Source organism: Girardinichthys multiradiatus, chromosome 10 (genome assembly GCF_021462225.1).
Source record: "Girardinichthys multiradiatus isolate DD_20200921_A chromosome 10, DD_fGirMul_XY1, whole genome shotgun sequence".
NCBI lineage: Eukaryota > Metazoa > Chordata > Actinopteri > Cyprinodontiformes > Goodeidae > Girardinichthys > Girardinichthys multiradiatus.
The window spans coordinates 31,596,860-31,611,771 of NC_061803.1; the positions used below are offsets into that span (position 1 = coordinate 31,596,860).

A 14,912-nucleotide genomic window follows, 5' to 3' on the forward strand; every position below is an offset into this window, starting at 1 on the left:
GTTATTTACATTTCATTTGTTTTTGTCTTCTATTTTTATTGCTGTATTTCTTGGTCTTTCTTCCCCAGTTATGGTTAATTATTTTTCTGATGAGCCATCATTTTCCTCCTTTATTAGCTGCTGTCTGAGATTTCTTCACTTTGTTTTTTTTCCTGTTTTCTCCTTAACTGTGCACTAAAATATTTCTGTACACAATTACATAGTTTCTGTGATTTTACTCATACAGGACCTTGCAAAAACATGTTAAACCTTATATGTGAAGAAAACAAATAGACTGCTCATCCTTCTTAACAGGCATCCGCAATGTGAAACATGGTGGTGGCATCATCATGCTGGGGGGATGCTTTTCTTTACCACCAACAGGGAAGCTAGCCAGCTAGTTGATGGGAAGATGGATGAAGCTAAATATAGGACAAGCCTGGAAAATAAATGTAACGAAAAGTGGTGGTATTTTCCTTCCACTTCCTAATTCTGCATTACTATGTGTTAGTCCATCACATCATATCCAAATAGAATAGATACAATTGTGTGGTTCCGGAAAGTTCTAAAGGAATCATTCTGCCACAACTGGTATGTAGTAGTCACTGATTTACATCACTTTCAGAAACGATGCTGGGATTCTGAGTGGCTCGATTAAAACATTTGGACTGTAAATGAAAAATAAAGTGGGTGAAAGAGGACAGTGAAGGGGACAGACTGTAACAGGTAGTGAAGTTTATTGTGAATCAGGGATAAACTAAACTTTTAGTAATTTCTGCAGAAAAACTTCCCACTGAAAACAGCAACAAAACACCAGTTCTTCATCATTATATCAAACAGGAATATTTACAACATGTACAAATATCGTACACAAATGGCTGCTGGTAAAGAGATGTTGGTGTAAGAGGAGAGAAGTGCAAAACGTCAGCTTCAAAGTGCTGTTTGATACATGTTAGTGTCATAGAAAACCTCCTGATGATAAAGATGCTCCACAGTTTGGTGGAAGATCCCTCCTGAAAGTCAGCAAGCGCCTTTTGCAATCCTGTATACATTTTTATGCCAGTGGGTGATCCTCTGTGATCCAAACCCAGAGGATACAACTTTTTACCTTTCAGTCTGTACAGGTGGTTCCAGATTTCTGGTAAAAATCAAACTCAACCATAGCAAAGCAATTCTAAGCAACATTAGGAACACTTTCACTTTCATGTCACTTTAAATGACACACTTCTAAAAGTTTGTACAATTTTAAATTGATGTAACATTTGCCGAACAGTCATAAATCGAGTGACAAAGTCAGTAATGTTGAGAGAGATTAATACTAAATAAACAAGGAATTTATACTCAAAGAAGATACAGAATTTAAGAGGTAAAATCTAAATATCCAACAATCCAATTTAACATATTTGACTTTCCCAATATTTTTAAAATGTAACACAAAAGATGGTTGCTATAATTCAGTCTGAAAATGTAAAAAATATAAATGAGAGGAAACTTACTTAGACACAATTTGACACAAATTGTAATGTTTATGTAAAAACTGTGTAAGGGCCTACATTTTTTGGACCAATTTTCCAGTAAATGTACAATTAGAAAATTATGAAAAACTTGAATAATATCTGAGTAAATGTAAGTTAATGTAAGTAAATGATTATTTTTATACTCAACTGGATTTTTAGTCCCAGTCAACTGATTCAATCAGTACCTTACACTCTGTAGTTTTACTCTCAAACAGTAGGTGTCACTGTTGAACAAACGGTGCAGCTGCACATCCGATATAACAAGGATTTATACCCCTATTGTACACAAACTTCAGCAACAATTTTACCTCATTTTAAGCATCATAGTCCAAGAAATTTCCGCGTCCACATCTCGTTACAGAAACCAGAATATATTCAACTGAGACACGGATGTTTAACCCCTTACCTGAGTCATGTTAGAGTCCAAGCAAAGCAGAAACATAAGAGAAAAGAAATCTGGTTACCTTAAAATTTGGCGGTGATTACAGCGGAGATATCAACACCTCATTTTGACTGTAGGTGTCACTACTGAGGGAGTTGCAGAGTTACAAAGGCAGAAATTACATTAGAATAAGTTGGACATCATTTTTACAAAACCTTTAGATTCAGCTATTACTCGTTTAAGGAGTTTCTCGCCAAATCAGCAAAGCCAAACTTGTGAATAATATTAATGAAAGACAACAGGCTGACAATTTGAATGTCTTCATAAAGATTTTTTTTTTTTTTGGACCAATGTACGTTAAAGGCTTTTATACGATCAACTGGTTTTATTTTAATCAGTTTAAATATACTAGGGAATATCTGAGGAAGGAAGCAGTAAATCTTTAAGAATCATGATCAGAGTAAAAGTCTTGAAGAAGAAAAACAACTTCTTAAAGCAAATTATGATTTTGTGTCAGAAAGAAAAAAAATCTACAATTACCTTTTTTTTAATCAGATCATTTTGGACAGTTATAATTATACAAATTTGACAGCATTTTGAAAACATTTGTCTTTAAAAAGTGTGACTTTTATATGCAAATTGTATGTATGAACTGACTGTGTGAGCCAAACTAAATAGTCTACTAAATGACATTACTGACCCAACAGATTCCTTAATTTTTTCAACACTGTCTTTACACTCATCATCATAATAGACAAATTGATTAAACAAGCTGTCCAGGTTCAGTAATTTGAGACCCAACATATTTCTGTGCTCAGAGATTCAACTTGATGCTTCTCGCATCACCAAATATCAGTTTTTGTTTGCGCTTCACAAAAACGTAAAAATGAGCACTTGACCTCAGCCACGTCCCGTCCATAGCCGTAGGTGCGATTGCTGATGTTAGGATATTTTGCAGCTGTTTCTGCAGCTCTGCGTGGTCGGGCTGAGTGGTGGTGGTCGGATTAGTTTCGGCTTTTTCAGCAGTGCCCCTCCTCTCCTCTTGGCGGCACTGTGGTGAGCAGTGGCGGTGACGGAGTACGAGCGTCCGTGCATCATGCGAGCATTGAGACCATTCGCCATGGAGAAAGACTTGAGGTGGGACTTGAGGGCAAGGGGGAGGGGCAGCTTGTCCACCAGGTGGACAGGGGTGCAGGAGACAATGGAGCGGCAGCAGAGGTCCTGCAGACTTAGCACTAAAGGAGAGACCAGTGATCTATTAGATACTGAAGTCACCTCAAAAAAAAAAAAAAAAAAAAAAAACGAGAGCAACACACAAAACAGTTATGTTTTAAAAGTCATTTTAATAAACTTTTTTAACACTGACATTTATAGGAAGTAGTATTGAACTTGTTACATATTTTTGTTGAAGAAGTTTAAGAATCAATCATCGAACAATTCAATTCTGCTGAGATTGGGGAGTTTATTTCAGCAAGTGAGTTTGAACCATCTTTTTTGATGCATTTTAATAAAAGCCTATATCATTATTATTATTTTTTATAAATGTATTTTTTAATGTTTCTGGTTGCTGCCTTTCAGGCATACCATATGGAGCAGATGGTTGCCTACATGTGCCATGGCAATGTTGCTCTACAAACAGGACATCTCAAGACAGTATCCTAATTGTGTTAACTACCTTATTAATTACAGATTTAATCGCATCAGAGTAGTCAACAAGCATGGATAAGGTTTTTGAAAATATGTTTCTTTAAATAATTTGTGGAAGCTGCCATTTATGCAGAAATAAAATATAGATTCTCAGTTGTAAAAACATAAAGTTTAAGGAATATTAAATGTGTTCATTAAGACTAAAGCTAACTTCTTAAGGAGAATGTTTTTCTGAAAATCCTTAAAACCATAGCTGTAACAGCTGATTATTTCCTGACTTGTAGCGGATTGAGAAGCATAAGTATGCTGTTCCTGTGTTGTCCAACAGAGGGCAGCACAGACCGAAACCTTACTACCCCTTAATTAGCTGTAAGCAATGTGTGGGTGAGATGACCTGCTGACCTTTGTTGGGCCTCCACAGGCGCTCCATGCCGTGCCTCATGAGGACGATCCGGGCGAGCTCCGTGAACGACTCTGTGATGTTGAAGTTGCAGAGCGGGCTCACCTCAAAAAAGGTGACGCCCAGCTTCTCGGCATAGACCTGCGCCTGCTCCGTGGTCACCTGACGCTTGTAGGCCAGGTGAAGGCGGTTCCCAACCAGGATCTTAGGCACTCCCGGAGCATGCTGGGTAAACAAGATGGAGCACAGGAATATTATCGGGGTTTCTACTGGATTCACGGATTCACCTCAGAAACACAGAAAACATGCTGTCTGACCTCATCGATCTCTTTGATCCACCTGTCAATCCCATCGAAGGACCAGCGGTTGGTGATGTCATACACCAGGATTACTCCCTGAGGAGCACAAAAATGTCTTTAAATTCCCAGAAAACATACAAGAAACGCTCTGACTTTAGAGGCGATCAATCAAAATCCAAAATTATGTATCCGTATTATTATCAAGCCCAGCGTTTCAAGATTTAATGATTTACTCCTGTTTTCCAAATCGGTTTTTATAAACAAACTTTAAACAAAATGCTGCAAAATCTTAAATGGCATCATTCCAACTATATTTCTATCTGTGAGTGCTGTAAAGAAAAGAGAAATCTGACTTTTCTGTCCCTTTTACGGTTTTCTGCAGAGATTATATCCTAATGAGAGTTCTGTTCAACACAAGTAAAGTAATAAACATAAACACTTAGCAAGAAAGTTATATTAAAAGGTTAAATTGATATGAAAACAGCTTGAATTTTAGATTATAATGGGATAAAAGATAACAAAATTGAATTCTAAGGGGTTATGGGTTTAAAGCAAGTAGCCAATGAGATCCTTACTCATCCGTAGCTGTCTGACCAACTGGTTACAGGTTACCTCTGTAAAACCACCTTTATTCAGATGAACCCAGAACATCCTCATTCCTGTCCTGGTTCTTCTTAATGCAGTTCTCTGTCCCAGCATGTTCTCATTGTGTAATAAATTCTGATTACAAACTCCATAAGTTACATATGGCAACCTAGAGTCCTCTCCAGATATACCGCTGTCATGCTAATGGCTGACCGTTATTGCAGTAGGAAATTTAGAAAGATTGTGTTGCCAACAACTAACAGTCCATTAAAATAATGTCCTTGATAAATGCAGCAAAAGCCTGACGGGAGCTGTAGTTTAAGGTTTCCTTTGTGGAAAATGTGACGGTTTACACTGTTTCTGTGGATGTCCATTTTCTACTCGGTTTGACTCCACAGACTCAAGGTTCAAGAGCATCTGTTAGCCTCTCCATGGCAACATTGCCTCTGTTGCTATGGTGATATCTGCTCCATACCCACTAATAGTTGAATAAGGGACAACAACAGACTGGTTGTGTAAACAGTGTTGGAGGATGAGAAGGATGTAAGTTTTCCTCCAAACTTTCCTTCAGGACACAAAGCTCTGATCCGAATGATGAATATTTTCCAGCAGAGGCACCGACATGTCTCTTACTGTCTGTACTGAAACTACAACACATAAAATTTTAATAGGCAACAGATTTGAGTTTGTTTAAGAACCTTGCTGGTTTTGGTTTGTCTGCTTTCAGGAAATTTAAATCAGATGAGCTGTTTTCTCAGGTTTTAAACGTGCTGAAATATAAGCCTAGTGAGTAAAACTGTAACAGAAGGAAGACAAAATCCTGGACCTGTTCTGCACTACGACGGTTCCCTCTAACCTGTTCAAGGGTTCATCAAAATAACATGATCACAGGACGGAGAAAGTTTCAGGTAAAAATTTCCAAGATCCTTACCTGTGCTCCTCTGGAGTAGGATCTGAATATGGTGCAGAACCGACCCTGTCCGGATGTATCCCTGAAACAAAAATATACAAAAAGAAAAAGAAATCTGACTTTTTCCCCACGAATACAACGTTATACACAGAACTCCAGTAAACTTTACAGCTTTCTCTTTGTTTCTAGGGCACCAGATTTCTGTTTCCTCTGTCTGACAGCAACTGGTGCACAGACACCATAACACCTATGATCTGTTTTCTTCTATTTGCACCTAAACAACAGTTTTGATAGGACTTTTGGTTTTCTGACTGGACTCTCTGGTCCTGGTTCAGCTGTTATTTTTTTCCAAGTTGGGACTTTCAGGTAGGATCCCTCCGAGAAACCAGTCCAGGTGCTGGTTTCTAGTTGGTCTAGCTGGATTAAGCTTCTCCAAAGTAATTCCTTCTCCGCATGGTTCTATCAGTTCTATCTTTGATGAATGGAGGTTCTTGATGTGGTGCCATCTGAGGGATCAGAGGTCATGGCTGTCCATCTCAGGCTGCTCCCTAAAGTTCCTCCAGATTCATTGAATGGTTTCATAATATTCTGCTCTGTGGAGGCATCCCTTCCAATCTTTCTGTGATTAATTTATTTTAACCACTTCAAGGATTGTCTCACCCATTTGGTGTCAAACCCGAAATCCTCTAAACATATTTGCAAATCAGCAATACATACTTTAGGGATTCTGCTTCAGGACCAAATCAGGACTAATTTTTTTGTTCCACCAGACTTAGTGGAAACATCTATGGTATTTAAACAGTGTCAAATAGGGAGTTGTTAGTTGATTTGTTCCCTGCTGAAGACTTCGGTATGTTGGAACTCTGTGTGACTTCAGACTGATGATGTGTGAAGCCCTTTCCTAATGTCGTCCACACTGCTGGATTTGTCACTTATAGATAATCTTCTTACCTCATAACTGAAACCGATGAGAAAACATGTTTCTAAGTTGACAGCAGAAAGAACTTAACTCTTTTAAATCAGGCAACAGCTGCCAGCATGGAAGCTGGAGGCTGCGTTGCCTGAAGAAAAAAAGCTCTTTATCAAGTCAAAGCAGCCTCACATGCTTGCTGTTTATTTTTGGACCGAACCAGGACCTCCTCTGCTCTCCTGTTACACAACCATCCTTACTGCTGCAGATCACACGCTGTGAGGACGGCTGCTGAACAACAGCCAGTTGTTCCACTGTGTTTTCATACCAGAGCTGCAGCTTGACTCGCCTACCGTCCAGAAGGATGGTTGTCGTCTTGTAGTCGATTCCTAAAACACAGCAGGATAACAAAAAAACCTTCAGTCTTCAGTCTCCTGCTTAGGGTTCCTATACATTTTTCCAAATCCAGATTTCTAAATTTTCCTTTTTCATTTTTTTCTTACATTCCAGTGATTTCAGTATTAACCTTCAAACTGCTTGAAAACCAGCCAGCTCTTATTATCTGTAATTTTAACTGCAATGCAGTTAAAAGCCACAGGTACAGTTCCAACCAAATGTAAAGTTTTCTAGAGACAATACAGGTGGAAAAATTTCCCTTTTTTTGGTTTCTGAATGTGCGGAATATCAGTAAAAAACTGACATTAAAATCAAGATGTGATGTGGCAAATCAAAGATAAAGCAGATCAAACATTTTTCATGAACTTAATACTTCTCCAGACCTGGAAAATGAAAAAAACAAATCTGTGGTTTTCCAGATTGTGTAGGAACTATGTCTGATGCAGAACACTGCAAGTAATATCTCAAAAACACACACTTTGAAAGAGCGGTGAGTTAAATTTGATCAAAGTCAGTGTAGCAAGGAGCCTCAGACTATGCTGCCAGTAAACCCTTCCTGTAATACCCTGTAATAACAGCACGTTTATGTGCGATACAATTAAGTCTCACTCCCTGTGTAATCCCACCAACACATCCATGAATTTCATAGGGAATTTCAGGGATAAGTAGCTGAATTCGGAGCTGTCAGACTCCTGACAGTGATGCTGTGGTATTACAAACATCCTGTGCAGACCCCCTGCTGCTGAACCGCTGGAACATTATTCCAGATTAGATGTAATTATCCAGCTGCTGTCCTGGGCCTTCTCCTGCAGGAACAAAGCAGCAAGCATCTCGTCTCCTGTATAACAGTAATTATCGGAGCTGATCACATGGCAGCATTACACCATCAGAAAAATATCTCCTCTCAACTGAGCTTCTGTGGCCAGATTCATTCTAGAAGGACGATTAATTAGTCTTATGTTGGAGAGAAACAAAAAAAAAAACATGAAAGTTTCTACTAACCAAACACAACAGCTCGAGATGATAAAAATAGAGGGGAATCGAAAATAAATGTAAAACAAATAGCTAAAATTGTATCCGATTAAATTACCAGAGTGATTCACAGTTTTATGGATTTGATGCAGGAGACAGTTTCAAGATGTTCTGCTCTGGTTTTAAAACGTTTCATTTTAGAGTTTGAGGAGTTTGTCTGTTCCTCTTTAACTTTATGTGACCGACTGACAGAAGACCAACTTTCAAACACACAGGAGACAAAGGGTGACGAACAAGGATCAAACCAGCAAAAAAAATGGATGGAAAAAAAGAGAAAGCGGGGGTTTGTATACAGACGAGGGTGATTACAGGGAGAAGGATCAGGTGAGCCCAATTAGCTGATGTGTGGCTGCTGGAGGGATGACTGAGAGGAGAAGCGATGGGAAATGACTAACATACACAGAATGAACAGACAGTAAAACACTGGGGTCAAGGAAACAAATTAAATACGGGAACATACAGTAATTGTGATCAAAGGTTTCAATGCAATGATTTAAAAGCAGAGAAAACATCAGATCAATATAAAGTGAAATTCTATGTTCTTCTAAAATATTATTGTGGCTGAGAGGCTGGAAGGTCGCCCTGGTTCATCAACACGGGAGTCATAAACATAACAGTTGGTGGTAATAAATATAGTAATTGGTCATAAAATATATGATATAATATTGATAACACATGCACAAGAAGTATTTGTTAATGTATCAAGTGCCTGCTGCAGCAGAGAGATGAGAATGCCAGATTGAGCTCAGAGAAACACTTCAGATGATAACTGTCATAGAGTGCTGTGTTTCATCCAAATGCAGGAGTGTGTGTTTGTGTGTTTCATCAAGATCATTCACACACACAGACCCCCACACCCACACAGTGTGTGTGTTTGTATGAATGAATGAGTGAGCTTCTCAGTATCTGCTGCATCTTCACGGTATTCATCATGAGTCACAGTCACAAATGGAGCACGCCCATCAGGCTGTTTGGTTTAGTCAGAAAAGAGCAGAACAGAACATTTTGGATAACTTACAGTTCATGTTCAGTTGGAGTTATAAAATGATCCACAGTATGGACACAGTCAGTGTTTGTGAGCATTTTTCCATGCTAACATCGGCGGTAATAAAGTCTTCCCCGTGTGGTTTTAGGCAACCCATAATAGCAGCTCTGCTCTGGACCTGGCAAAGGCCTGGAACCCCCTCTAGGACCTCAGAGAGCCAGTCGTCCCCTGGCAGAGAGACAACGGACCACAGCTATGTCTGTGTCTGCTGCCATGGCCCAGAAACAGCACAAATCCAAAGATAACCCCTTCAGTTTTCCAGCAGCTAAGCATCTCAGAAAAACATCAGCTCATTGTAACCAGCTCCCTGAGCATCTCAACAATAAAAACAAATCATGTTAGTCAGAGCTATGGCTACACTTAGTTGAAACCCTCCAAAAATTCCTCTATCCCATCGGAAGCAGCACATCAACACATCTCTCCAGATCACAACAAGAACCAAACAGTTGCAATCCTGCAGCAGCTCAGACTTTATTGGTTTTCATTGTTTTAAGTGAGAATTTTCAGTCAGAAATGACCCTGCACTGATCCCTGTTTGGAGAATCAGGAAGGAATCTTCACCGAGTAGTCGAGCTAACACCAGGAAAGAGCAGGACTCATTTCAGAGACTGTTCCAGCCATCTTAAACCACTACAGCCCCTTCAAGCTCACTTCCAAAGACGTATACTATCCCTTTACGGCTGCAGTTGGGAGTTCTAAGAAAACTGTGGACTTAGCCTAAAATTTGAACAAGCACACCTTACAGGTCCCTCCCCCTTGCTCTCTCCTGTGCTACAGAACTCCCTCCACAGCGCAGCCTGCCGTGAACACGCAGGCTAGCAAGCAGGGCCACTGATGATGGCGGATAAACAGCTATGGTACATTCACTGGTATGGATGAAACATCAAAGATATGCTTTACATTAACTGTGGCCTGCCAATACTTTGACTACAAACTTCGTCCTCAAACTTGGGCAGTTTTGAACGATGGTATTCGCTGTGCGGGGGGAGGGATGTGAGCAGTGCGTACACTAGCGTGATTGACACCGCTGAGACATTCTTTCTGGCCCTGATTGGTTGGTTCTAACCAGGAGCAGTGCATTTCTGCAAATGGCAGTAGGACCACTGGGAGGAGTCATAGGAGCTTTATTTTTTCCACAGATTATCTGTATCATATTCTACTGTCAGGACATAGTGACACCTTCAAAATATATTTAAAAAAATAAATGTTTACAAAGGTTTCCTACTGCAGCTTTTACAGACAGTAAACTGAAACCGTCCAAGTGAAAACGTTCACATAAAGCACTATCCGTATTTATTTGTAAATGTAAATTATACTAAGGATTCATATAGTGTAGAACATACTGTGCACTACACAAGGCACAGAAACCCTGTACCCGCCTCAGCTGAGACTGATCAGCTGTTTCCTTCTGTATTTTACTTGGAAAAAGATAAAACACGGATGACTTATTCTAGACCTGGAGGATAAAGATGTTCTGCAACCCAAAAAATTACGTCTTGACGTTTTTCATCCAACACCCTAAAATCTAATGCATAGTTAAAATGTATATTCCCTGCATTAATAGTCTTTTTTTTAAATCTGATTTAAATTCAGATGTCTCGAAGAGAAACACAAACTTTATAATCTCTCTTAGAAGATTTAGTTTAGTCAAACTGCTTACAGAAACAAATGTGAAAGGTTTTGTCTTTGAATTTGTTTCATAGAGGTCATTTTGGATGATTTCATTTACCACAGCCATGTGTTCCTCTCCAATCATCCCTGCACCTTTGACCTGACTCCCTGCAGCCAGCTGCTGCTGGCCAGTAAAGCTTTTTATTTTGCTGTAGATGCTGCAAGCCTGGAATACGAAGGCTGCACCAGATGGATTTAATCAGGTTTTTCTTTCAAAGTGACGCAGAGAGCAACATTAACACCGAACCTTAGATCCCTGCTGAGGGGCTCCAACTGCTCTTTGATATCCTGGGTTCTGAGATATGTTTCTGCATTTGGTGCAGAATGATCCTGACCCTGTGATTAAAATGTCATTTTCAGTCTGGTAAAGTCTGACTTTTCTGGGGATGTTTCAAGTTTGAATGGTGTTAGTGCTGGAAGTCTGGCTGAGGTTTGGAGTTCCAAACGGGTTTTCAAAATGCCATCATCGTCTACAAGAATAAGGTTGTATGTATTTTTATGAAGGATGTGGCTAAATATAAACTGAAAGTCGAAGTAAGAAAATAAGCAGAATTATTACTCAGAGTAATAAATGGTAAAAATGGCATTGTATAGCGCTTTATCAGATCCGAGGACTCCTAGGTGATTTACACAACAATCCATCATCCACCCATTCATACACACATTCACACACTGACAGTGGTGAGCTACATCATAGCCACAGCTGCCTGAAGTGAGGCTGCTATACAACCCGGTGCAACTGGGCCCTCTGACCACCATCAGCAGGCAAGGCAGGTGAAGCGTCTTTCCCAAGGACACAACTACTGAGACGGACAGAGCGGGGATTCGAATTGGCAACCCACCGGTTACAGGCCCGGTGGGGTGGACAACCCACCGGTTACACCACCAGTGGGTTGCCGGTTCGATTATTACCCTGTGCCCCATTAATAGTGATGCATTCCATTAACCTAGCAGGTTAGAACTTGGATTACAGAATGATTTCACTCCCCACTTTACCATGTTCCTGTTAAGACTTGGGAATCTGTGAGATTTGCTAATTACTTTGCTGAATGAGCAGGCTAATTACAATTTGCAATACAAGCTAATAAAGTATTTCGCTAGCCTCATAACATAATTGCTAGTCATATTTTGGTTAATGTGACTTAGGCTTATTGAGGGAACAGTGAGTGTGTGGTATGATGTGTATTGCAAGATGAAAAATTTCCTCATACAAGAGGTTCACAGACGTAAACTTGCGTGGGAAACACGTGTCCATTAAGACATAGGAGGAGAAGGTACCGTTAGAGTCTTGAACATTCAAGCAGACGTCAGAAAACGCATAAATTCTGTTCCTCAGTGATAAAACTGAACCAGGTGGAGGTGGCCCTAGCGCCAACCGAAACCCAAGCCCCCAGATAAAAGACAAACACCTTTCCACAATGCAAAACAAAAGGATAACATTGATGGTAAGGGGTGGAGCCACCCCAATGAGGGGATAAAAAAGAATGAGTTGAAGATGATCTGCAAACAGACACAGCGAGCCATACAATCTGGAATCGACCGTCTCACATTTATCACACCACAGCGTATGGAGACGGTAACTAACACGCTCTATCCTGTCTTTTCCTTTGGTTTCTTATCGTTTTATACTGAAGAAATGATGAAGGTTGAAAAGCAGTGTTATGATGGTATGAAGATTTTGATTTGAACAGTATTACAGGTGTAAATTATCGCTAGAGCTGCAACCTGGTACATACCTGCATACCTCCTTTCTGAGATTAATATATAGTACACTGTCCCTGTTAAATAAATACATACATTAAACTAAATATATATTTATTTATTAGTATTATCCATCACCCCATTCAATCAGTCATTGTGATGGCTAGTTAACGCAACATTAAGAACCATTTGTCCAAAATGTTACTGATTTCTAATTCAACAAACATTTTGAAACATTATTTTATTAAAAGTATGTTTTATTTTCCCTTCTGCTGTGCATTGGGAAGTGATTGTTTAAAATACATAGAAACAGTGTTCTTTGTTAGCCTTTAAAGCTAATTTAGCCTCATTTCAAATTCTGCAAAAACAAACATTTGTTCTTAAACATACATATTCACACTGAACACACTGTGCAATATCTTGTAAATATTTTCTGCTTCTTATTGTTTTAAAAAAGGGGGTCTCTTTGAACTCAGAAGTCAGATTTCCAAGTTCCCATTCCAAAATACAAAACTGCCCCACGAAGTCAGAATTCCAATTAGAAAAGTTGGAGATCTGAATTGAGTTTATAGTATGGCTGCTGTGTAATATTATAGTTCTATACACACAGTGACACTTGCAGATATAAACCATTTATTAGAATTTTTGACAGTTTTTGTCACATTTAACTAGTGCCATTGTTTTCAGATGCGAGCTCCAACTTTCAAGACAAATGGAATGCATTACTTGGGGAATGGTCGTATGCTTGTGGTGGCAGAGGAAGGGGTTCAAATCATGTAAGAACTGGCCACGCTGGATTTTCAGGTGTAGGTTTTCAATGTACCTCAGACTATCAGATTTTGAACTGCTGCCTCAGAGAGCTGTTTAGTTGGACTTTAAACTCACTCAGACATCAAGGCTTGCTTGAATGCTCTTGGATTGCCCTCTATAACAAATTTTCTGAAAATGGTCTAGTACAAGAACAACCTGGAACTGTGTGACAGAGAAGCTTACAGAACAAATGAAAACTCTGATCAGCACTGTTTTTTGGATCACAGGCAGGAAAATCTTAGAATAACCGAACCAGCCAATACCAGAGCACAGTGCTGTTTGTTCCCAGTAAGACGCTCAGGATAAACAGTGAACTCCACTACACTGTCAGTGTACACATTGCTCGTATAAAAAGACGGTCCTATGGATCCAAGAGCGCTCGACAGATGATCCCTGACAGACAGGTCACCCACCCTGAGAGCAGCTCGGACTCCCCCAGCCTGTCCCCCCTCACTCACCCAGGTTGTACCCATACGGGGACTCTGACGCTCCGTCCTGCAGACTCTCCAGGATCTCTCCTTTCCCCACGTCGCTGTCTCCCACCAGCAAGAACTTGAGCAGGAAGTCGTAGGCTCGGATCGGGCTGGTTCTGGTTCTGTGGCTCATCCTCGCAGCTTGTGTCCCATCACGAACTGTGCCTCTTCCTCCTCCTCCCCAGAGGAAGAGGAGTAAATGATAGCCCGGGTCCCCCTGCCTAATTATGCACCTCACTGAGTTTACCTGCGCGACACGCCCCCATCAGTCTGCAGTTGAAACAACCTCGCGGTCGGTTCTGTTCTGGTCCTGGACTCGAATGTTTTGGAGGACCAGCTGGCACATCTCTGGGCTCTGATCCCCGCCTCTCTGCTCCAGAGGAGACGGAGGATGGGAGATCTGCCTGCTTTAATCTGATTGGCCCAACAATTGAGTTGCTAGGGCAACCCTGAGTCCTGATTGGAGGAGACAAACATCAGTAAGTGCAGGAGGCGCTGACTGATTGAGAAAATGGCTATTCTTGTGATATCAAAATAAAATAGTTTAGATCAGGTTTGGCGTGTGAGATTTCACAATAAAAATATCTAGAAATTAATAGCGAAAAACAAAACAAAATTCACACTTTTTTTGGCTTAAAGGCGTTTAGGTTTGTTTGATAAAAACCGTTGAGTTGAACAAAGGTTTGTTATTCACCAATCAGGCATAACATTATGACCACCTGTGCGTTGAGGCAAGGACTCCACTAGACCTCTGAAGGTGTGCTTTGGTATCTGGCTCCATGATGTTGTAAGCAGATCCTTTTAAGTCCAGGAAGTTGCAAGGTGTTGGGCTCTTCAAACCATGCCTGGAGTATTTTTGCTCTGTGATAGGGAGTGTTATCCTGGAGTGTTAAAGCTCTGGATTTATTGATCCGTCTAGGGTTAAGAGATGTGGGATGTGAACGACCAGCTGGAATGAGCTTCCTCCGCAGGGTCACCGGTCTCTGCCATAGTGATAAGAAGAGGAGAAACTCCGAGCTCAGAAGAGCTCGGAGTTTCTCCTTCTCAGTCAGTTGAGGTGGTTCAAAACAAACAGCTTTCAAAATGATCCTAATAAGTCAAAGGCAGCAGTATGTTCCCAAAGAGCCTCACTCTACTGCTAACTAAACTTAAATG

At 40.3% G+C, this 14,912-nt stretch overlaps 1 protein-coding gene across 1 annotated transcript; it reads right to left on the reverse strand.

Moving 5' to 3' along the window:
- Positions 1 to 697: 697 nt before the first annotated feature.
- On the reverse strand, positions 698 to 14,140 carry rab40b (RAB40B, member RAS oncogene family). The gene is made up of 6 exons (XM_047376497.1): positions 13,743 to 14,140; positions 6,958 to 7,018; positions 5,741 to 5,801; positions 4,243 to 4,320; positions 3,928 to 4,150; positions 698 to 3,113 (listed from the first exon to the last, which is right to left on the reverse strand). Exons 1-6 carry the CDS (start codon positions 13,888 to 13,890, stop codon positions 2,821 to 2,823), a joined length of 864 nt encoding a protein of 287 aa, XP_047232453.1. The 5' UTR covers positions 13,891 to 14,140; the 3' UTR covers positions 698 to 2,820.
- Between the last annotated feature and the right edge of the window lie 772 nt (positions 14,141 to 14,912).